Here is a 23,593-nt window from a genome sequence, read left to right as displayed (position 1 = left end):
GTGAAGGTCTCCCAGCAGAGTCTAGAAAGAAGCCGCCAGATCTGAGGGAGTTGGGGAGTAGGAGGAAGGGTGGGGAGGTCCTTGACACTCACCGCTCAGGCCTCAAAACCGCCACCGCCACGGCCGCTGAGGGGCGCGCGTCGACCCGGGCGCAGCGCCTCCTCCCAACGCCCTCGTCAACCGCCTAGCAGCCCGCCGGCACCCGCGGACAGGTGTGCGGGCCTCGCTCAAAGATTTGGACCCCGCGCAACGCGCACGCACCCCGTGCCACGTGCCCTCCATGTGCCCGCGTGCCGCGCCCAAGCCACACCCTGGCCCCGCCCCCCCGCTCTGGCGCGCGCCGCCTCAGCCTCTCCCCTCGCGCGTCCTGGCGCCTCAGATCTTCCCGCCCTTTCCTCCTCCTCCCCACCCCCGCAGGCTCAGCGCAGCCACCTGCTCACCTCAGGCGCTCAGCGCTCTAGGCCCTCAGCCCGTGACCCCTCAGCCCGAGGTGCTTCCACCCACCTCATCCCACGCACACTGCCCGGGGCCCCCAGTTCTCGAAAAGGACCCCGCTCCGCGCCCTTTTTCATGCTCCCCGGGTTTTCAGCTCCACCATCCTGGACGACCCCACAATCCGTCTCCTCTCGCGGACTCCCCTCTCCCTCACGTCTCTCTGTCACCCTCAGCGGGCCCAGCCGCTGGTGGCAGGAAGTATCTCAGGCCCTCTGCAGAGCCTGTTGGAGGCTATCACGGAATTTCCAGAGGGGCAGGTGCAGAGTCCTGCAAAGCGGCAGGCGTGTTCCAGGACGTGAGCACGCTGGCCAGGTAGGGAAATGATTCAGGCAGCTTCTCCTGCTTGATTTCATGTTTGTTCATATTATTACTGAAAAAGTGAAAAAGCTCTTGGCAGCCGGGAGCTGGCCTGACACTGCTAGGATTTTGCGTTGCTAGGACCTTTTTTTTTTTTTGACCTAGTCTGGGCTTATAGCTAGGCATTTTTGTTTTCCTGTTGAAGTCAATGTAACAGAACACCAACATCACGCAGGGCCACTCTGATCATGATGAAGCAAGACAAAACAAAACAGAACAAGACACCAAACTGTTGCTGTGGAGTCTATTTGACTCATAGTGACCTTTTTGGAAATGAAACCACCTTCCTTCCCTCCACCCCTCACTCAGGTAGTAGCAGCAGTGGACCTAGGGAGGCTGGTCAGTCCAGAATTCCAGTCTGGGGCTGAATGTAGTCAGCATACCACGGCCCCAGCCAGGTGGTATTCCAGAACCTCAGTGAGCCACTTCTCCATCTGGAGTTTTTGAGGCATAGAGGTGTTTGTCTTACAAAGTCCTCATGCTTATGGCACCACCACCTGCTTCTCTACGGAACAGTCACAGTCAAAACCTAAAATCGGCCATCACGTTGGGCAGGACTTTATCGAAAACCTGGGTGATGTTACCCAAAGTATGATGTGAAAGATGATTGATAGATGGTACATAACCAAACTTTAAAATATTTATTAAGTATGTATTTTATGGCAGTTAGAAATTATTTAAGGAGCCCTGGGTGCAGTGGTTAAGCACTCGGTTATTAACCAAAAGGTTGGTGGTTCGATGTGGCAGTCTGCTTTTGTAAAGATACCAGCCTTGGAAACCCTATGGAGCCATTCTACTCTGTCCTGTAGCGCCGCTGTGAGTCAGAATGAACTCAACGGCATTGGGTTTGGTTTTGGGGTTTATAAATTATTTAAACCCATAATTGTTCATTTATTTCAGATGAAGCTGAGAAGGGTAATAATTATTAAAAGTGAGCTGATTTAAAGAAATACAATAAGTAAATAATAATAGAGGTGTTGCAAGGTATTAGAGCCTCTACGATTTATGTTCAAGTGATTAGGGGAGGCTGTCGAGGGAATGAGGGAAACAGAATAGGGCCAGTAAACAAAGCCAATCAAGTATAGCATCTCAACTGGATACTAGCAGGAAAACTCTGGAACAAAAACTGTGACATGGAGATGTCTCACAGTAAGGCTTCCTGGGCCAGGTGGCTGCCTTTTGCCTGAGAACAACTGCTGTGACAATACAGACAGCAGCTGGAGGGTGGGTGTATGGCTGGAAAAGGGTATCTCGGCACCGCTGCACCACTTTCTAGAATGTAGCCATCATCCTGTGTGTTTCTCCTTCATTTCAAGCTTTAGTTCATCTAAAATATATGAATAAGAATCCCAATATCTCTTAATGCTATTGTTAATATTAAGTTTTCATAGATACATATATACAGTGTCTTGCACATAGTGGGTCATCAAAAGTATTGTGCATGATTATATCCACACATGTGGATTTCCATTAAAACACATGGATTTATTTATTAATCTCACCCAACGACAAAAAATAGTATGTGTTTTGATAGCATGTGATTTTCTTTTATAATGAGTATATGTAGTCTCCATGATTACATAAAAAAATTTCTAGCTCTTTTTATTTAGAAATACATAAAACACATACAAAAGGTATATGAAATATTAATGGGCATCTTAGTGAATTATTATAGTGTGAACCCACTCACTACCTCTTACAGGTCCCCGTATTTTGACCTTTATGGTAAGCATTTCCCTGCTATTCTTTGTAGTTGTATCCCCTAAGTTTGTACCCCTAAATACCATAGTTTGTTTTTACCTGTTTTTAAACTGACAATAAGTGGAATTGTGTAGATGTTTTTAGTTGGCTTGCTTCTTTCACTTAATATATTTTTAAGATTCATTTATGTTTTGTGTTTAGCCGGAGTTCATTATTTTCATTGCTTGGTGTATAGACTTTCAGGGTATGGATATATTTCAATTTATTTCCACTGTAATGTGGATGGACACATTATTTCCAGTTTGGAGTTATTACAAATAAGGCTGCTTTGAACATTTCCTGCATATTTCCTGGTCTGTATGTACATTTCATTTTCTAGGCATGAAATTTTGGGGCCATAGGATATGGATACCTTCAACATTTAGTAGACTCTGCTAATTTTTTTTCCCCCCAAGTGGATGTACCAATTTTCACTCCCATCAGCTGTGAATGAAAGTACCAGGTTCTCTACATCTGTGCCAACTGATGGTACTTTTTAATTTTAGCCTTTCTGGTGGTTTTATAATGGCATTTTATTGTGGTTTTTAAGTTGCATTTCACAAATTACTCATAATGTTGAACACTTGTTTATATGAGTTTGGGGCCATTTGGATATCTTCTTTTGTGAATTGTATGTTTAATTAATTTACTTGTTTCTCTATTGGGTTGACTGTGTTTTCCTATTGATTTCTACTAGTTCTATATATATTCTGGACACAAGGGCTTTGTCAGATACATGTACTTCAAATATTTTTCCCCACTCTATAATTTGCCTTTTCACTCTTTAAATGCTGTTTAGCATTCTGGGAAGAAAACCAAAATCAGTAATCAAAACATCATCATTGGGTAGGATAATCCCACAATGAAACATTTTGATAAAAGTCATGATAGTGGCCTCCTCTGAAAAATCTGTTTGCATAACATTGCATTTTACTCAAACACAGCTGACTAATGATCAGTGAGCCTTACATAAGGGTCGAGTCCAAGACCCTGATACTATTATCTGTGAGCTTTGTGGTTTGTAATCGAAAGAGACACCCCAGAGTTGTTGGCCCTACAGTTGTAATTACTAAGAAAGTGAATGACTTCTTTTGTTATTAAATACCATACATTCCACACCGAAGTTTTAGTATAGCTTTATACAAAGACACTGGATAGGAGGCACAAATTTGAATACAGGCCCTAAGAGTAACAAGGCTAGAATTCAGCCCAGGCAGCGGTATATCAAGCCCTGTCCTGGAGCTCATACATCTCCTTCAAACTTCACGAAATTACATGAGATCCAACTTTATAGCTGATAGGAACTTTTGCAACAAAACTCCACTGATACTCATTGGCTTCTGGACTTTTGGATTTAAATACTTCCGCCCAATGCTGTATTAATACTATAGCTGTGGGGTCGCTATGAGTTGGAATCTACTAGATGGTACACAGCAACAACAACAGTGGAGATAGATTGTCTTACTTAAAAAAAAAAGTCATGACTCTCTGACACTCACTCTTCAGTGTGTCCTTTCTGATCTGTATTCCTATAGGACAGGACAAGCCCCTGAAATGTCTACTGTGAAATGGAAATAATACATCCAGTGAAGGCCAAACCTAGTACCCAAACCTTAGCCACCTTCAGTAATACATGACTGCCCACCCATTAGACTCCGAGACAGCTTCGTTTACTATGTTACTCAAACTACAGGCTTAAAGGAGGCCTCACCTACAATATTTGACACTGAAAACAGAGTATGGTCACTATTGAAACATCCTGTACCCAGTATGGGCAAATATATTGGAATTCTGTAGCTACCAATCCTAATGATTATAAACTATTGATAGTTCACAGCGTGTGACATTCTTGATGAACCTCAAGTTTGTGATTCTGTTCAAAAAGCCAGAATTCTGCATTTCTGCTCTGGCTAGAACCTCTAATACAGTGTTGAAGAGAATAAGTGATAATAGCCATTCTTGGCTTGGTCCAACTCTTCAAGGTAAAACTCTCTATACTAACTAATTATGATACTAGCTAAATTTTATAATTACCCTTGTCAGCTTAAGTTAAGTTCCCTTCTATTCCTAATATGCTATGCATTCTTTTTTTTTTTTTTATTATGAATGGATGTTTAGCTGGTCAAATTATACTTTTTCCATCGATTGAGATGATCAGATTATTTTATTTTTTAGTCTAAAAATGTGGTAAATTATATTGATTGTTTTACCTTATAAACCAACTTGTTCATGATGTATTACCTTTTAATATGTTGCTGAACCGAATTTGTTAATAATGTGTTTAGGAGTTTTGCATTTATGTTCACGAATGACATTGGTTTATAGTTCTTTTTCATTCTCTAATTCATGAGCAGCAGAGGTGTGTACAGAAATTAGCATGCAAAAGCAAAACTGTCAATTTTTATGTGTCATAAAATGTGTCTTTCACTGAAAGGAGAAAAGGGAGCTTATTGGTTTTACTTATATTTCATAAGCATGTTTTGGCTGATGCATCAGGAAAAGAAAATACTTGGTTGATAGGAGGGAGGAACGTTAAAAATTAGCATGAGTATATATAAGTAATAAAGATAAAGAGTTATTGTTATTAATTAACTCTAGATAAATTCAAAGGCCAGAAAAAAACTATGAGTTTCTTACTGCTCAATGCCTACAAAAGATTGGTAAGATAGAGGGTACTGGATAGAGCTGGAGAAAAATGTAGGACAAAACTCTAACTTACAAAAAAAGACCAGACTTACTTGTCTGACAGAGACTGGAGAAACCCTGAGAGTATGGCCCCCGGACACCCTTTTAGCTCAGTAATGAAGTCACTTCTGAGTTCACCCTCCAGCCAAAGATTAGACAGGCCCAGAAAACGAAATGAGACTAAAGGGTCATACCAGCCCAGGAACGAGGACTAGAAGACAGCAGGTGACAGGAAAGCTGGTAATAAAAAAAAAAAAAAAAGGGAACCCAAATTCGAGAAGGGAGAGTGTTGACATGTCATGGGGTTGGTAACCAATGTCACAAAAAAGTATGTGTACTAATTGTTTAATGAGAAGCTAGTTTGCTCTGTAAACCTTCATCTAAAGTACAATACTAAAAAAAAAAAAAAAAAAATTTTTTTTTTGAGTTAAACAAGGCCAAATGTTAACATTTGTTGAATCTAGAGTTTGGGTGGACTTTGCTCTAAGTTTTAAATATTTCATTAAAATTTCTTTTTCATCATCAAAAAAAAAAAAAAAAGATAGGTAAGAGCCCTGGATATTTTGCAAAAGCTTCTTAGCATAATCAAGGATAAGAAGTATACAGGAACATTTGTACCAAAAGTAACTCAGTGTGGGAGCTTGATACTTATGAATAGCTCAGAGGGCACAGTTATTAGAGATATGCAACATGTTGATGGTCAGAACAACAAATATGATTTAACACAATTGTCACAAAATTATCCCAGCATGCAGTACCTGGCAAGGTTGTTGAAATTAGTTATTTAGGCTCCTTTGGTTTATCCAAATCCTTGTCAGTCTTATCTTGGCCTTCAGGATGTAAGCATAGCCAAACTTGTTTTTGAGGTACTGAGGGTTGCCCAGACACATGAACTTTCCCTTTATCATGATGGCCAGCCTGGTACAAAGGGCTTCACATTCCTCCATACTAGGGAAAAAAAGGTACTAGAAGGAATTTGGTTGGAGTGACTCCTTTTTGGAAAGTAAATTCTATAGTTCAAACAGAACCAAGATTTTATGACCATATGTTCAGTAGGAAGATCTGGGATCCCTAATGCTCACCACTGAGGTCATACTTGAGAGGAGATTTTTAAGACTCAAAATATAGATGCCTATAGGGTCGCTATGAGTCAGAACTGACTAAACAGCAATAGGTTTGGTTTTTGTGGTAAATTCACAAGAGTAACACCTCTGAAAACTTCCTACCATCTCCCTCCTGATTCTATAACTAAACTGAGGAGGAATTTTGATTGCCCCTTTATTATGATCAAACACAAACAACAAGCCCTCTTAGACCCATCAACTCAAGCAAGCACAGCAACCCATATGCCCATATTGCGATTAGGCAAACTCTGTGGATTTGAATTTGGGCACACGTAGCCTAGGCAGCCATAGAAAAAACTATGAATTTTAATTTACAGTGATCCCTAATTGTTCATGCCCCTAGACTCTTGGCAGAAGCAAATTCGTATATCCTTTTTATTTAAAAACAATAGAACAGTCAGTAGCTTCTGGTATCATCTTATAACTGACAATATTCAGTTAAGGATATGGCAACCTTAAATGAGACACCCCAAAACAGAGCAGCTTCATGGACTCTCTCCATTGTGTGGTTCTACGACGATCATTCCTACTGACTGCTGATCTGTCCAGAAATCCTGGACAGGTACTTACATTTCTCATGTTCTTTATGAGGACTCCATCTTTGAGACAGGAATCCTGGTAGTACCATGGTTAAGCACTTGGCCGCTAACCAAAAGGTCAGTGGTTTGAACCCACCAGAGGTTCTGTGGGAGAAAGAACTGGGGATCTGCTCCTGGAAAGATTACAGCTTTGGAAATCCTATGGGGCAGTTCTACTTTGGCCTATAGGGTCACTGTGAGTTAAAATGGACTCAGCAGCCACAACTGCAACAACAATCTTTGAGACAACAATCAGGAAGTAAGCTCTTGTTTTCTTCCTTCATCACTTCATTTCTTGTTCCCTTCTTAATTACAGGTATGGCAAGTGTAGGAAGGAAATACGCTATTTATGAAGTTTTTTTTTTGGCTGTATGTTCTTAGACTAAAAATTCTTACAAATAAAGACTAAATATCTTAGCTTGTGTAACCCAACTCACCGCTCAAACCTTGATAATGATTTTAATTAGATTTTGGGGGGGGGGGTATAAAATTGGTGTGCGTGTGCATATTTATGGAAAAGATGATTTTCCACAGGTCTTATGCTACTCTTACCCATAACTCAGCTGCCAGAACATGAAGTTCTTGCTCTTCGGGCGGTCCTGACAGTACCATCATTTATAGATGTTTCTGTTCAAACATTCAGAATACTCAGGAGTAGGTTCTTGTCCCTATCCTGATAAATACTGCTTTTTCTTATTTCTATGAGAGAAAATAGGAATTTCACCAGATGGCCTCATATTTACACCTGCTGGATGTACAGGCTACTCACCTAAATCTAGAAAGAAGGTGACAAATGTTCTCCATTAGGGGACTCTTTATTATATAAATATATTTACACCAAGATTACACAGACAAAAATGTCCCTCTCTGTATCCAGATACAGTAGGGAGCAGTCCAGGAAAGAATGGTTGTAACTGAATCTCATGGTACATTTTTTTTATATTCATCTTCTGTTTTATCTGGGTAAGCAAAGGTCAGGAAGACTTGTTCCAGCGTTATCTGACTGATGGAATAGTCTTCTAAATTGAATTGCTCTTTTGCTTCCTCCAAAATACCAAACACCTTTAACAACAATAAATGCAATTACCATTGCAGTCCCCTCACAATCCCCAACCCGGATGAACCTCCCCCATTACATTTCCCCAACTCCTGTCAAATTTATATTAGAGGCCAAAAGGCACAGAAGGGGAACGTGAGAAAGTAGAAGGAACAGATAATTGAGAAACAGAGAAGGCAGCTCTCTGTCTGCATTTTCTTGATGGGCATGGAATAATAATGGGATTTATGGTCAGAGAGTTCAAGCAATTAAACTCATCCTGGGCCTTTGAAAAGTACCCTAAATGCTCTGCTCCTCCCACAATGCCAGGCTCCCATTCCACATGCTTGAGTATCAAATACTTCCCATCGTTAGTGCTCTCTTAACATGTAATGTTAGAAGGGCACAGTTTCTATAGTCACCTTCGCCCAGCTATTGTCCTTGCTGGGGATGTAGTAGTTAATAATCTTTTGGTTCTCCTGCTTAATGACACTTCCTAAGAAAGGAAAGACATGACAGATGAATAATCTTACATCAATGTAAGTATATACAATAGTTGTCAAGGATTTCATTTTACTTGGATCCACAATCAACACCCATGGAAGTAGCAGTCAAGAAATCAAAAGACACATTGCATTGGGTAAATCTGCTGCAAAGGACCTTTTTAAAGTGTTGAAAAGCAAAGATGTCACCCTGAAGACTAAGGTGCACCTGACGCAAGCCATGGTATTTCCAATCACATCCTATGCATGTGAAAGCTGGACAATGAATAAGGAAGACTGAAGAAGAGCTGCCGCCTTTGAATTGTGGTGTTGGAGAAGAATATTGAATATACCATGGACTGCCAGAAGAATGAACAAATCTGTCTTGGAAGAAGTACAACCAGAATGCTGCTTAGAAGCAAGGATGGCGAGACTACATCTCCCATACTTTGGACATGTTGTCAGGAGGGATCAGTCCCTGGAGAAGGACATCATGCTTGGTAAATTACAGGGTCAGCAGAAAAGAGAAAGATCCTCAAGGAGATGGATTGACACAGTGGCTTCCAGCGGGCTCGAGCATAACAATGATTGTGAGGATGGTGCAGGACCGAGCAGTGTTTCACTCTGTGGTCCATAGGGCCGCTATGAGTCAGAACCAACTTGACAGCACCTAACAACAACAACAACATATTTTCTTTGGCAAAATGTCTATTCAAGTGCTTTGCTCATTTTTAAATTTGGTTGTTGTTGATTTGTAGATTATATAGTCTTTATATCTTCTGGATATTAACCCTTATCAAATATATGGTTTCAAATATTTTCTTTTGATATGTAGGTTGTCTCTTCACTTTGTTGATAAAGTTCTTTGATGCACAAAGGTTATTTTTCAATTTATTTATAAAAATAGATAAATTATTGCTTGTGCTTTTGGTGTCATATCTAAGAATCCTTTGCCAAAAACAAGATCCTGATTTCTTTTAAGTGTTTTATGGTTTTAGTTTTTATATTTAGGTTATTGATCAACTTTGAGTTGATTTTCATATATAGCGTGCCTTTTTTTTTTTTTTTTAATATACTGTCTTTTGGTTTCCTATTAAGCATGACATTGAATGTCCTAGTACCTCTTAGATCCCTTCCTTGGCATCTGACTTACAGTAGTATCCTTTTATTCCCTGCTAAAATCTAAATGACATTATTGATATATATTTATATATATATTAGATATATAAACCCCCCCCAAAAAAAAACCAAACCTGCTGCTGTCAAGTCTATTTTGACTCATAGTGACCCTATAGGACAGCAGAGAACTGTCCCATAAGGTTTCCAAGGAGTGCCTGTAGATTGGAACTGCTGATCTTTTGGTTAGAAGCTGTAGCTCTTAACCACTACACCACCAGGGTTTCCATATTAGATATATATTAGTTAGCATATTCTACTTTCCATATAGTCTCTGCCTTCTCCCACTCCACTTTTGTGTTTTCCGTGAAAGTTTACACAACAAATTAGGTTCCCATTCAACAATTTCCACACAAATTTTTCAGTGACATTGGTTACCTTCTTCACAGTATGTTAGCATTCTCATTATTTCTGTCTTCAGTTATCTGGTTTCCCTGTTCCTTTAATGTCTCATCTTTGCTTTAAAGTAATTGTTGACCACTTTGTCTCATATAGATTATTTTTGAAAGGAGTGTAGTACTCATGAGCAATATTCATTATTTCATGACCTAATCTGTTATTTAGCTAAAAGGAGACCTCAGGGGATAGCTTCAGTTCAACGTTTGAAGAGTATCTCAGGGCAATAGTCTTGGGGGTTCTTCAATCTCAACCAGTCCAGTAAGTCTGGACTTTTTAAGAATTTGCTTTCTGTTCCATAATTTTTCTTCCATTCCCTTGGGACCTGTCTGTTGTAGCCCTGATCAGAATGATAGTGGTAGCCAGGCACCATCTAATTTCTCTGGTATTTTCCGCCTCCATTTTTGGTAATTATAATTTATATACATTTTAAAAACGTACCAATTATTTGATATTCTATCACTCAGATCCCCTGATCAAGGCCTAGTTCTAGAGTTAAATATATTCACTGCTTACCAATAGTTCATATGCAAAAAGCTTCTTCAATCATTTCTTAGTTCATCTGAAATTTTTGTATGTGTATATTCTTCAGGAAGAGTTTGTGAGTGCAATATTCCCTGAGTTCTTATGTGTTATAACTGTTGGTGACTTTTATTCATGAAGGTCATTTTGGTTGGATGTAAAAACACTGTCTTGCATTTTTCTTTCATTGAGTATCTTAAATATGTTACATTCTCTCCTAGCACAAAATGTTCTTGTCACAAAGTCTGAGGTCAATCTAATTTGTGTTCTCTTATAAATGACTTGTCTTTTACCTGGATCCAAAAACTCCCCACCCTGCATAATTATTAAAATATAATAGCTATATTAGAATATTCTTTGGCATTGACGATTTTTCAGTGTACTGGTAGCCCTTTCAATATGTAGCTTTGTCTTCTATTATTTCAGGAAATGTTCTTGAATGATAGTTTTCAGTATTTGTTCTATTGTTTTGTTTGGGGACAGCTTTCATAGTTATGTTGGATTGTGATTGCCTTGCTTGTTATCTGTTTTGCTCTTACTATTTAAAAAAAAAAACTAAGTATTACTGAAATGTTTTATTATATTTATTTTTAATCCTCTCCATTGCCTGTCAGCTGTTTCTTCATATCCCTCTGTTTTCTAGTCATCAAATATCTTAGCCCTTCCAAATGTGACTTAAGGTTTTCTTTCATGGTATCTATACCCTGCTTAATTTTTAAGCTCGTACTAAAATATTAGGTAATAGTTTTCATTGCGTTGTAGCCTTTACAGTCATGTGCTGTATAACGTTCATTCAGGTAGCGTCTCATCACATATACATCCGGTCTCATAAGGTTATAATGGCATTTAGATAGCATACCTTCCTACGCATGAAAAACTTAAACACTTCTATATACACTAAAACATCTTTAATATAATACAATAATAATTATAATAATGTTTTGATGCATGTGACAAAGTAGCTCCTGTTTGTTATTAAGAACTATTATATATACCTCAAAATTGTAATATAATAGGCTTTACAGGAGTTGGTTGGTTCTATGAGTTGTACATAAGTTGGATGTTTGTAACCCAGAGACTACTTGTATATAATATGGTTTTTGCACAATGTCCAAATTATATAATGTCCTATTTCACAGAATATATCATGGACGTTAAGTGATGCATGACTGTATATAACTGCTTTGCTTTCACTGTCTGCTAGGTTTTTTGTTTATCCATACAATATTTTTTTGCAGGTTTCAAATGCAGTCTTTCAGTTGTTCATCTTTATGTGAGCTGAATTTTGTTACACCTTTGGAAGGCATTTCCTATGTAGGCGGTGGTGTGTGATAGAGTAACTGTGGTGAAATGAGTTATTTTATGTGGTCTTTTGCCTTGGTTCTTTTGAAAAAACAGCTTGAGAGATTTTTCCAAGCCCTCAGGAGTGACCTTTTCCCTAGTTTCTACCCCAAAGGCTTTGTTACATTTATCCAGGTTGATTGACATTTCCTGGCTAAGCTGCAGATAACTTAACTTTTTGTCTGGCCCTGGGCTGCAGCCTGCCCTGTGATTAGTATGCATATTGTAAATATTGGTCAATACACCCATACAAATGAAGTGACTTTGGACTATACAAATGAGGTGACTATAGCCTACTAGGGAATGAACTGCCTATGGCCTACCAAGAGAGGATTGGTCAGTTTGTGGCCCCCACTGCAAGGGGCCATAAATTGAAATTGATAGGAATTGTGTGTGTATGTGTATATATATATGCAGCTGGCCCCAGAGATTTTCTGAGACAGAAAGAAGGAAGAAAAAAAGAGAAGCAGCAGAGAGAAAGAGGAGGCAAGGAACTCCTAAAAGAGCTGTAACACAGTCAAGGGCTGTAACACTGAATACAGTGGAAGGCCCAGAAGAGGTCCAGCAGCAGAACCAGCAGTGACAGATGGTAGGGCCAAAAGGAGCCTGTCCGTAGGGGTCCAAGAGGAGCCTGTCCTGAGGGGGATTAGAGGAGGCCTGCACTGCCGAGAGGAGCTGAGAGAGCTGTCGTGCACTCAGGAAGGGAGACTTTGCCTACAAGCTTCCTGATCTAGATCCTGAGTTGTAGCCTGTTGATCCTGATCCTGAATTGTATCGTGTTTCTTAATAAACCACTTAACTGTAAGTACAATTTGTGAGTTCCATAAGACGTTGTAGGGAATTACCAGACCCAAATGGGGGAGGGAGAGTGACAGTGTCAGAGATGGAGTGATACAGCAGCTTGGAGAGTGTGGAAATCTGGGATATAGAGGACCTCCACCTCATGGGAATTGGCTTTGTGCTGATTCTTATATTTGAAGTTATTTGTACAATAACTTGCTTAGCTTCACAGCTGTCGTGCTCCTTTCTGTGAGTTTTCTATGATGTATTAGGTAATATGGCCTCTTAGTATAAAACCTCCTTTGGTACTTTATGACAGCTAGCTTTCCGTGGTTCTCTGTACTCCAGGCCAAAGTCAGGGATGTTTTCCTTCAGAAAAGCTCTGTTTGCTTCTGGTTGGAGTCAGAGGATGCTACCAAAAAAAACCAGTCACCCACTTTTGTCTATATTGAGGGCCCTATATGTGGAAGTCTCAACATGAGCTTCCTGACCCTGCAGAGGGTCCAAAGCTTCATCTCTGATGCCAGTGCTGACAGTGGCATTTGCTTCCAGGATTTGGATTTTCTTGCTGCTTGTTCTCACGTTTCAGTTCACAGCTCCTATACTTTTTTGCTAGTTAAAAGAATTTTCTCATTTGTTTCTGAGACAATTATTATATTAAACATATTTTTATTTGAATTTTATCAGGTTCTAGTTTTATTTTACCAGGGGTATTTTTCAGAATATGTACTCTTCCATACTGCTGAAATATAATCATCTTATTTGTGTAATTTTTTTTAAGGAATACATGCTCATTTAAATTTATTTGAGATTATGTAGAACCATTTACCCTAAGTATTCTCAGATACCTGTGGTAAAAGCCCTCTTTTGAAGTGTACATTCCAGCTGCCCTCTACATTTAATATTTCTTTCTTCTTTTTAAAAATCAGCGTTCATGTAGAGGTTCCACATCAGTTTATTTTCAATTCTGTCATATTTGAATAGGTATTTGTTCAAGAATAATGTGATGAAGGACTGAGGAACTACCTCCTACGGTTAGGAATGTTCTTTCAAACCCATGTTCCTATTAAAGCAGTTGTGTCCACATTCCTGAGGATAGGTCTGTGGTCAGTGTTTAAAGTCCATCCTTTAAGTAGAACAAGTTTCTAGGACCCAAGCCAAAACCCAGCCAAACCCACTGCTGTCAAGTCTTTTCTGACTCATAGTGACCCTACAGGACAGAGTAGAACTGCCCCATAGGGTTTCCAATGAGCGCCTGGTGGATTCGAACTGCCAACCCTTTGGTTAGCAGCCGTAGCTCTTAACCACTATGCCACCAGGGTTTTCCTAGGACAGCTTACAGTAAAGGAGATTTTTTTGGTCCCAGCTTCTCTTTATGGTGATTTAGGCACCACATCAAATAGAACTCTAATAAAATAAGCACTCAAAAATATTTGCTGAATGACTGGATAAGCAAAAATTCAACTTCTTAATGGACATTAGCCATCTGCGTGCGTCGTGGGCACATCATAATCATTAGCTCTCCCTTACATTTGCTCCTTCACATCTGCTTTTCCACCCATTTTTCTATTTTCTGCTCTCCATTCTTACTGTGTAATCAATCATGCGATTTTCCATTGCCTAGAAGATAAAGTTCCAGCTCCTCAGCCTGACACATAATGAGAAATTTCTGTGATATTTTGCTCAGCCTAGCAGAGTGGAAATTAAAATGACAAACTAGAATCATAGAAAATGTTGCCATACCCCTACTTTATGTTTAGGAAAGAGAGGTAAGGGACAGAAAGAAATAGTTGCTGTCTGTGGTACTGCACCATGTAGACAGAGACGTGCTTATTGAATTTAGCATCCAAAAGCAGGACTATCCTAGAAAGGAGAGAAAGAAGCTTAGTAGCTCTTGTTTCCATTTCAAAACCGTATCCTGATTCAGACAGCAAAGGACGAGAGTTACATGCTTAGTGTTAGGGAAAAACCCTGAAAAACTAGCATGGATAATATGTGCAAATGAGAATTATGCTTAAAAATATGAGTTTAAGTATATAATTCCTATGGATAGTACAAATCTACAGTTGTTTCGCTAGCTGATACAAGAGCTTTGTAATATACTTTGTTTTTTGTGAAACTTCTTAGCATAACTAGGCACAAGAAGTTCATAGGAACAAGCATCCCAAAAGGAATTCATTATGGAAGATCAGTAAATATCAAGAACTTACAGAAAACAGTTACTGAAGATAAAAAACATATGGTGAGAAAAACAAACATAGTGCAACTTCATTTACCTGGGAAGATCGTTGAGATGAAAATTTTAAAATCTTCTAATTTATCTTCACCTATATCAGGCTTGACTTTGGCCTTCAGGATGTAAAGATGGCCAAATTTGTTCTTGAGGTGCTGAGGGCTACCCAAGCACACGAACTTCCCCTTCACCATAATGGCCAGCCGGGTACATAGGGCTTCACATTCCTCCATACTAGCAAAGCAAGATACCAGAACAATATAAAGCTACAAGTTCTCCTTTGGAGGACATTCTATAGTTCAAACACTGCAAGGATTCTGTGACTCTATGCAAAAAGAAGTTAGCATTTTCTAGTCATCAAGCCCACAGCTGGGTTGTGGAAAGTTTTCGAATGCAAAGTACTAGAGCACCAAATCCTCAAAAGGAACATTTCCTGAACTTCCTGCCCTCTCCTCATCCTTAATTATTTAGTTCAATGAGGATTCTTGGCTGTTCCATCCCTTAAGGTTAATGAGAAACTACATACTCAGGCAAGTTTCATTGTCCAATATTCCTGGCCCAAAATAATTCTCTCTTATTGTCACTACAACTCCTGCCAACCCTCAACCAATCTTCCCAATAAGCTGCACCTGTGGGAGGTTATGACGATGGCTTTGCCAGTTTCACGTGTCTGTGTTATTAGATTCCAGAGAAGGCGACGAGCTACTGGATCCATGCCAGTTGATGGCTCATCCAGGAAGATGGCTGAGGACTTTCCCATTAAGGCAATAGCAGTACTTAGTCTACGTTTGTTTCCTCCACTTCATGGTCAAGGAAGGGAAAAAAGTGGGAAAAGAAGGGGCTATACAAATTAGTTATTTACAGGAAAGAACACAGTCATTCAAAGTGCTGAGAGTCCTACAAACACTTAATGTGGACATCCAAAGTGCTGATTAGGTGTAACTTTAACAAGGTAGCAGGCCCAAGTGCAGGTGGATATGTATCAATTCATTTTCATATGAAATGTAGAGGAGTGACTTTATGTAACAGATTTCAGCAGCATTATCAATGGCATTTATTTACCTCTTCTTAGGGTGCTGTAGATTTCCCAGGTCCATAAGAACCACCATAATTGAAAGAGCCTCACAGTTCCCCTTACTTGAGAGACAAATAACCATAGGGAGACTAGGAAGATGCTCTCTTTTGCAGCTCAAAGGCTACAGTTCAAAGAGAACTAGGATTTTGAGTTTCGTCTCTGCAAAACATTGATCTGCCTTATTACCAGCATCTGAAACCTACCAAGGTACTAGATAATTTCACAATTAGATAATTGTGTGACAGAGGGGTCAGGCAGAGTTGTGGGTTCAAACATCAGGAACGTAGGGAAGCACCTCAACACTTGTAGCAGCAACAAAAAGAGCAGCAGCATAATGTCTCACCTGTAGGTGTGGATAAGCCTGTCAGCATGGGGCTCCAGCTGTAGCGAGTTCAACCAGTTGTTCACATACAGGTGAATCTGGGGCTCAGAGACTCCCCATATTCTGGCATACATGATCATTATTTCCCGACCAGTCATGTACTCCAGCAAGGCATCAGACTGAGGACAGTAGCCAATTCTCGATCTCACCTGATTAGGAAAACTGCCTTCAGTAAGGACCCAAGTCCCTCTAACCCACTGAGCATTCGTGGATGAGACAGAAGATCTGAAGTCCTCCAGGCCGGGTATTTAAGAGTCCTATCAAGAACTTCTTTTTCTCTTCTAGTGGCTACAAAATTTCAGGCAATAAAGCTCATTAAAGTAAATTGGAATAAGTTTCTCTAATTCAGTTTTAATCTTAGGGATAAAGAAAGTAGAAATGAAATCCCAGAGACCACTCACTTTTGGGGGGATCTGATACAACCTGCTTTCCTCATTAATCCCAAACTGTGTGAATGTTTTCGCGCTGCTGTCGCCATGAGTTGGAATTGACTCGACGGCACTGGGTTTGGTTTTTTTTTTGGTTACCCCGTACAGCCACATGTAGCCCTTGTTTCATAGTAATGCTGAATTAGAATCAAAGCCTTTCCCTACCCCCCACACCCAAGAAAATAAAAGAAGTGTTGCTTTGGCAATTAGTCCAACCCTTCTTTGGATATGCATTCAGTACACATAGCTTATACAGCTAGAGAAAATGCTATGAATTTAATATAATTTATTAATTCACAGTAATCCATAAACGTTCATGCCCCTAGACTCTTAACGGAAATAAACTCAACTCCCCTCTTTATCCTCACTATGAAATTATTCTTATATATAATTTTTGAAGTAAAATGAGCTTCATGCAAAGTAAAAAAGACACCATGAATGACACTGGCAGAAACAATACTCATCAGAAACAAACTTTTAATGACTTCAGGTATTGGGATCAGCAGAACAGATGCTTACTGTGTTAAAGTAAATTTTAAAGGCTTAAAAATATCTTCATTAAAGATAAACATTAACCTAGAAGTTTTGGAAATAAATATAACATCTAAAAGTAAAAAATTCAAACTGTGGATGGGTTTTACAGAAGATTAATCAGAATGGAAATAATACTTGCAGTAGATCAAAAGAAAGTACTAGAATGCAACACAAAGAATAGAAATAGAAAACTGTGACAGTGATATTGAGAGATAAGGGTGACAGACTGAGGAATCTAACTTGTGGATAACTGAAGTTGGAAAAGGAAAGAAAGAACGAGGAGGAAAGAGGATAGGAAGGGATGGAGAGTGAGAAGGAAGAAAGAAAGAAAAAGAGTGAAAGAAAAAAAGAAAGGAAATATTTGAAGATGTAATAGATGAAAATTATCTAGAACCAATTAAAAAATACCAATTGATAAATTCAAGAGAGTCATCAGAACCCAAGGAGGATAATTTTTTTTTTAAAAAATCCATACCTGCCTATTTCATATTGAAGCTTATGAAAAACTAAGATAAATTTTTAAAAAGAAGCCATGGAAAAAAAGAAAGATTATCCATAAAGGAATGTCAGACTGATAGCTGACTTCTCAAAAGCAGTGATAGAAGCTAAATGATAGTTAAACAACATCTTCAATATGCTAAAAGGAATAACTGCAAAACTCAAATTCTATACACAGTAAAAATATCTTTCAAGAATGAGGGTGAAATGAAGACCTTTTCAGAAAAATAAAATCTGAATAAGAATAAGTTTTCCCCTTAGATTCAGAAGAAGGAAGATGCTTGCAATTGGCATTTGTAATCAGTGCTGAGTAGAGGTTCTAGCCAGTGCAATAAGGCAAGGAATAAAAAGCACGATGATGGGAAAGAAAAACCCTCATTACTTGCAGCAGTCATGATTGTGTAAGTGCCAATTTAATTTACAGATAAAGTATTAGAATTAAGAGAATTTCACAAGTTTGTTGATTCCAACTTCAGTATTTAAAAATCAATTGTATTTCTGTAAACATCAGTAAGTAATTAAACTCCCACACGTCTGTCAGTTTGTTGTACTTTGGGGGCTTGCGTGTTGCTGTGATGCTGGAAGCTATGCCACCAGTATTCAGATACCAGCAGGGTCACCCATGGAGGACAGGTTTCAGCTGAGTTTCCAGACTAAGACAGAGTAGGAAGAAGGACCCGGCAGTCTAGTTCTGAAAAGCATTGGCCAGTGACAACCTTATGAATAGCAGCAGAACATTGTCTGATATAGTGCTGGAAGATGAGCCCCCCAGGTTGGAAGGCACTCAAAAAATGACTGTGGAAGAGCTGCCTCCTCAAAGTAGAGTCGACCTTAATGACGTGGATGGAGTAAAGCTTTCAGGACCTTCATTTTCTGATGTGGCACGACTCAAAATGAGAAGAAACAGCTGCAAACATCCATTAATAATCGGAACCTGGAATGTACGAAGTATGAATCTAGGAAAATTGGAAATCATCAAAAATGGAATGGAATGCATAAACATCGATATCCTAGACATTAGTGAGCTGAAATGGGCTGGTATTGGCCATTTTGAATAGGACAATCATATAGTCTACTATGCTGGGAATGACAACTCGAAGAGGAATGGTGTTGCATTCATCGTCAAAAAGAATGTTTGAAGATCTATCCTGAAGTACAACGCTGTCGGTGATAGGATAATATCCATATGTCTACAAGGAAGACCAGTTAATACGACTATTATTCAAATTTACGCACCAACCACTAGGGCCAAAGATGAAGAAATAGAAGATTTTTATCAGCTGCTGCAGTCTGAAATTGATCAAACATGCAATCAAGATGCATTGATAATTACTGACGATTGGAATGCAAAAGTTGGAAACAAAGAAGAAGGATCAGTAGTTGGAAAATATGGCCTTGGTGATAGAAACAATACCGGAGATTGAATGAGAGAATTTTGCAAGACCAACGACTTCTTCATTGCGAGTACCTTCTTCCACCAACATAAACGGTGACTATACACATGGACCTCGTCAGACGGACCACACAGAAATCAAATTGACTACATCTGTGGAAAGAGACGATGGAAAAGCTCAATATCATCACTCAGAACAAGGCCAGGGGCCGACTGTGAAACAGACCATCAATTGCTCATATGCAAGTTCAAGCTGAAACTGAAGAAAATCAGAGCAAGTACACAAGAGCCAAAATACGACCTTGAGTATATCCCACCTGAATTTAGAGACCATCTGAAGAATAGATTTGACGCATTGAACACTAGCAACCGAAGACCAGACAAGTTGTGGAATGACATCAAGAACATCATACATGAAGAAAGCAAGAGGTCATTGAAAAGACAGGAAAGAAAGAAATGACCAAGATGGATATCAGAGCAGACTCTGAAACTGTCTCTTGAGCATCAAGCAGCTAAAGCAAAAGGAAGAACTGATGAAGTAAAAGAACTGAACAGAAGATTTCAAAGGGCATCTCGAGAAGACAAAGTAAAGTATTATAATGACATGTGCGAAGAGCTGGAGATGGAAAACCAAAAGGGAAGGACACGCTCGGTGTTTCTCAAGCTGAAAGAACTGAAGATAAAATTCAAGCCTCGAGTTGCAATAGTGAAGGATTCCATGGGGAAAATATTAAATGATGCAGGAAGCATCAAAAGAAGATGGAAGGAATACACAGAGTCATTATACCGAAAAGAATTAGTCGATGTTCAACCATTTCAAGAGGTGGCATATGATCAGGAACCGATGGTACTGAAGGAAGAAGTCCAAGCTGCTCTGAACGCATTGGCGAAAAACAAAGCTCCAGGAATTGATGGAATATCAATTGAGATGTTTCAACACACAGACGCATTGCTGGAGGTGCCCATTCGTTTATGCCAAGAAATATGGAAGACAGCTTCCTGGCCAACTGACTGGAAGAGATCCATATTTATGCCTATTCCCAAGAAAGGTGATCCAACCGAATGTGGAAATTATAGGACAATATCATTAATATCACACACAGGCAAAATTTTGCTTAGGATCATTCAAAAATGGCTGCAGCAATATATCGATAGGGAACTGCCAGAAATTCAGGCTGGTTTCAGAAGAGGATGTGGAACCAGGGATATCATTGCTGATGTCAGATGGATCCTGGCTGAAAGCAGAGAATACCAGAAGGATGTTTACCTGTGTTTTATTGCCTATGCAAAGGCATTCAACTGTGTGGATCATAACAAACTATGGATAACATTGAGAAGAATGGGAATTCCAGAACACTTAATTGTGCTCATGAGGAACCTTTACATAGATCAAGAGGCAGTTGTTCGGACAGAACAAGGGGATACTGATTGGTTTAAAGTCAGGAAAGGTGTGCGTCAGGGTTGTATTCTTTCACCATACCTATTTAATCTGTATGCTGAGCAAATAATACGAGAACCTGGACTATGTGAAGAAGAACGGGGCATCAGGATTGGAGGAAGACTCATGAACAACCTGCATTATGCAGATGACACAACCTTGCTTGCTGAAAGTGAAGAGGACTTGAAGCATTTACTGATGAAGATCAAAGACCACAGCCTTCAGTATGGATTACACCTCAACATAAAGAAAACAAAAATCCTCACAACTGGACCAATGAGCAACATCATGATAAACGGAGAAAAGATTGAAGTTGTCAAGGATTGCATTTCACTTGGATCTACAATCAACAGCCATGGAAGCAGCAGTCAAGAAATCAAAAGACACATTGCATTGGGTAAATCTGCTGCAAAGGATCTCTTCAAAGTGTTGAAGAGCAAAGATGTCACCCTGAAGTCTAAGGTGCGCCTGACCCAAGCTGTGGTATTTTCAATCACATCATATGCATGTGAAAGCTGGACAATGAATAAGGAAGACCGAAGAAGAATTGACGCCTTTGAATTGTGGTGTTGGTGAAGAATATTGAATATACCATGGACTGCCAAAAGAACGAACGAATCTGTCTTGGAAGAAGTGTGGCCAGAACGCTCCTTAGAAGCAAGGATGGTGAGACTGCGTCTTACATCCTTTGGACTTGTCAGGAGGGATCAGCCCCTGGAGAAGGACATCATGCTTGGCAGAGTACAGGGTCAGCGGAAAAGAGGAAGACCCTCAACGAGGTGGATTGACACAGTGGCTGCAACAATGAGCTGAAGCATAACAATGATTGTAAGGACGGCGTAGGACCGGGCAGTGTTTTGTTCTGTTGTGCACAGGGTCACTATGAGTCAGAATCGACTGGACGGCACCTAACAACAACAACAAGTAATTAAAAATAAAAATTTTAAAGTGATACTAAAAAGAAAATATACAGGAATAAATTGCACACAATACTGCTTTGTTCTTGATATTATATCCAGAGAGCTAGCTGAATTCTCTTCTTACTGCAGCACCCCCACACACCTATAAAAGTACTATTTTGAGACATTAAAGAACCAACATACATGGAAATATATATTCTATTCATTGTAAATGTGTCAATTTTCTGGGTTCCCATTCAAAGTCCCAGCTTTTTATGCAAAGACAAGCTAATTCTTAAATTCACTTATAAATTTAACAGGCTGAGAATAACCAAGGTAATACAGAAGAACAAAGCTTTCTCTATTGGATATTGTGACTTACTGTAAGTCTGCAGTAATTAAGCATGCATGGTACTGGTGCAAAGACAGACAAATATACATGTGGAACAAGAAGAGTTTCCAAAAATTGATCCATAGTTATGTGACACAATATTTAGCAACGTTGCTATTATAGAAGAATTGGAGCAAGGACAATCTTTCAACAAAAGATGCTGGATCACTTAGTTATCCATAAGTGAAAAAAAATAAAAAGAATCTTGACCCTTATTTCACATCTATGTTTACAGCTAGATTATAAACGAAAGATAATAAAATGAAACTTACAGATAATAACAAAGGAAATTTAAGGTTTAATTTAAACTTAGGATAGGTGAGAAATTCTTAAATAGGACACAAACAATGAGGAGAGAGACAAAATGGACTGCATTAAAATTAGAAACTTATTTTCATCAAAAGAAAATATACAAAAAACTTCTGCAAATAATTTCAAAAAGGCAGATAACTGAATAGAAATATGGGTAAAATTTAAGTCATTTCAACAAACAGAATATCCAAATTTCCAATAAATAACAATATATTCATCATCAGGAAAGAGAAAACAAAACTTACTAAACACCCAACATAATGTTTCAAATGAAAATGTTTAAAAGAGTGACACACCAGTTACTGACGAGAATGTAGAATGGTGGAAAGGGCCATACACTGCCAGTAGAAGACAAAATTGATACAACCACTTTGGAAAACCGTTTGTCAGTATCTACTAAAGTCAGACATTCACATACTTTATGATCCAGCAGTTGAGTTGTAGGTATATATCCTCTAGAAGTATACATGGGTGCACCAAAACACTTGTATAGTAACAGTCATAGCAATATTATTTGTAATAGCTAATCCAGAAAAAAAAGTCTTTCAAACTTAAGAATATATAAATATATTGTTTTATATTTATACACTTAAATATTACAAAGCAAACCACTACTACTACTACAAACTAATGCTATAAGTAGCAATAGAGATGAAGCTTACGAACATAATACTATATTTAAAAAGGCAAGAAAAGGAGTGTACTGTACAATTACGTTCATATAATGTTCCAAAATGAGTGAAAATACTACAGTAAAGCTTGTGAAAGCTGGAACTTGTGTAAGGTGAAAACCTGTCAGATAAAGAAAACCCAAATATTTTCCACTAAAATAAGCGATAGAAAAGTGGTAAGACTACACCTGTCAAAAACGGAAAATTGCGAGACCTGGAAAAACAAGGCAGTACCAATGAATTCCAGCTCTCACAAGTTTCACTGTATATGGTGAAAAATATCAGCACGTTGTTGTTGTTAGGTGCCGTCGAGTCGGTTCTGACTCATAGCGACCCTATATACCACAGAACGAAACACTGCCCAGTCCTGCGCCATCCTCACAATCATTGTTATGCTTGAGCCTATTGTTGCAGCCACTGTGTCAGTCCAGCTTGTTGAGGGCCTTTCTCTTTTCCGCTGACCCTGTACTTTACCAAGCATGATGTCCTTCTCCAGGGACTGATCCCTCCTGACAACATGTCCAAAGTATGTAAGACGCAGTCTCGCCATCCTTGCCTCTAAGGAGCATTCTTGCTGTACTTCTTCCAGGACAGATTTGTTCATTCTTTTAGCTGTCCATGGTATAT

The 23,593-nt window shown here is 39.1% G+C and overlaps 1 protein-coding gene across 1 annotated transcript in view; it reads right to left on the bottom strand.

Annotated features, from left to right (window-relative positions):
- Positions 1-7,900: 7,900 nt before the first annotated feature.
- Positions 7,901-23,593, bottom strand: part of LOC126087505 (phospholipid-transporting ATPase ABCA3-like) — a 239,836-nt gene continuing 224,143 nt past the window's right edge. Inside the window, exons 27-31 of the mRNA XM_049905036.1 lie at positions 16,364-16,551; positions 15,575-15,745; positions 14,989-15,179; positions 8,438-8,511; positions 7,901-8,041 (exon numbers count right to left, since the gene is read on the bottom strand). Coding sequence (XP_049760993.1) covers positions 7,901-8,041; positions 8,438-8,511; positions 14,989-15,179; positions 15,575-15,745; positions 16,364-16,551 — 765 coding nt within the window. The remainder of the gene's footprint in view (positions 8,042-8,437; positions 8,512-14,988; positions 15,180-15,574; positions 15,746-16,363; positions 16,552-23,593) is intronic.

The sequence above is a fragment of the Elephas maximus genome, chromosome 12 (genome assembly GCF_024166365.1).
Source record: "Elephas maximus indicus isolate mEleMax1 chromosome 12, mEleMax1 primary haplotype, whole genome shotgun sequence".
NCBI classification, from domain to species: domain Eukaryota; kingdom Metazoa; phylum Chordata; class Mammalia; order Proboscidea; family Elephantidae; genus Elephas; species Elephas maximus.
Note: the sequence above shows the minus strand (reverse complement) of the source record. Positions and strands in the feature narration are given on the sequence as shown.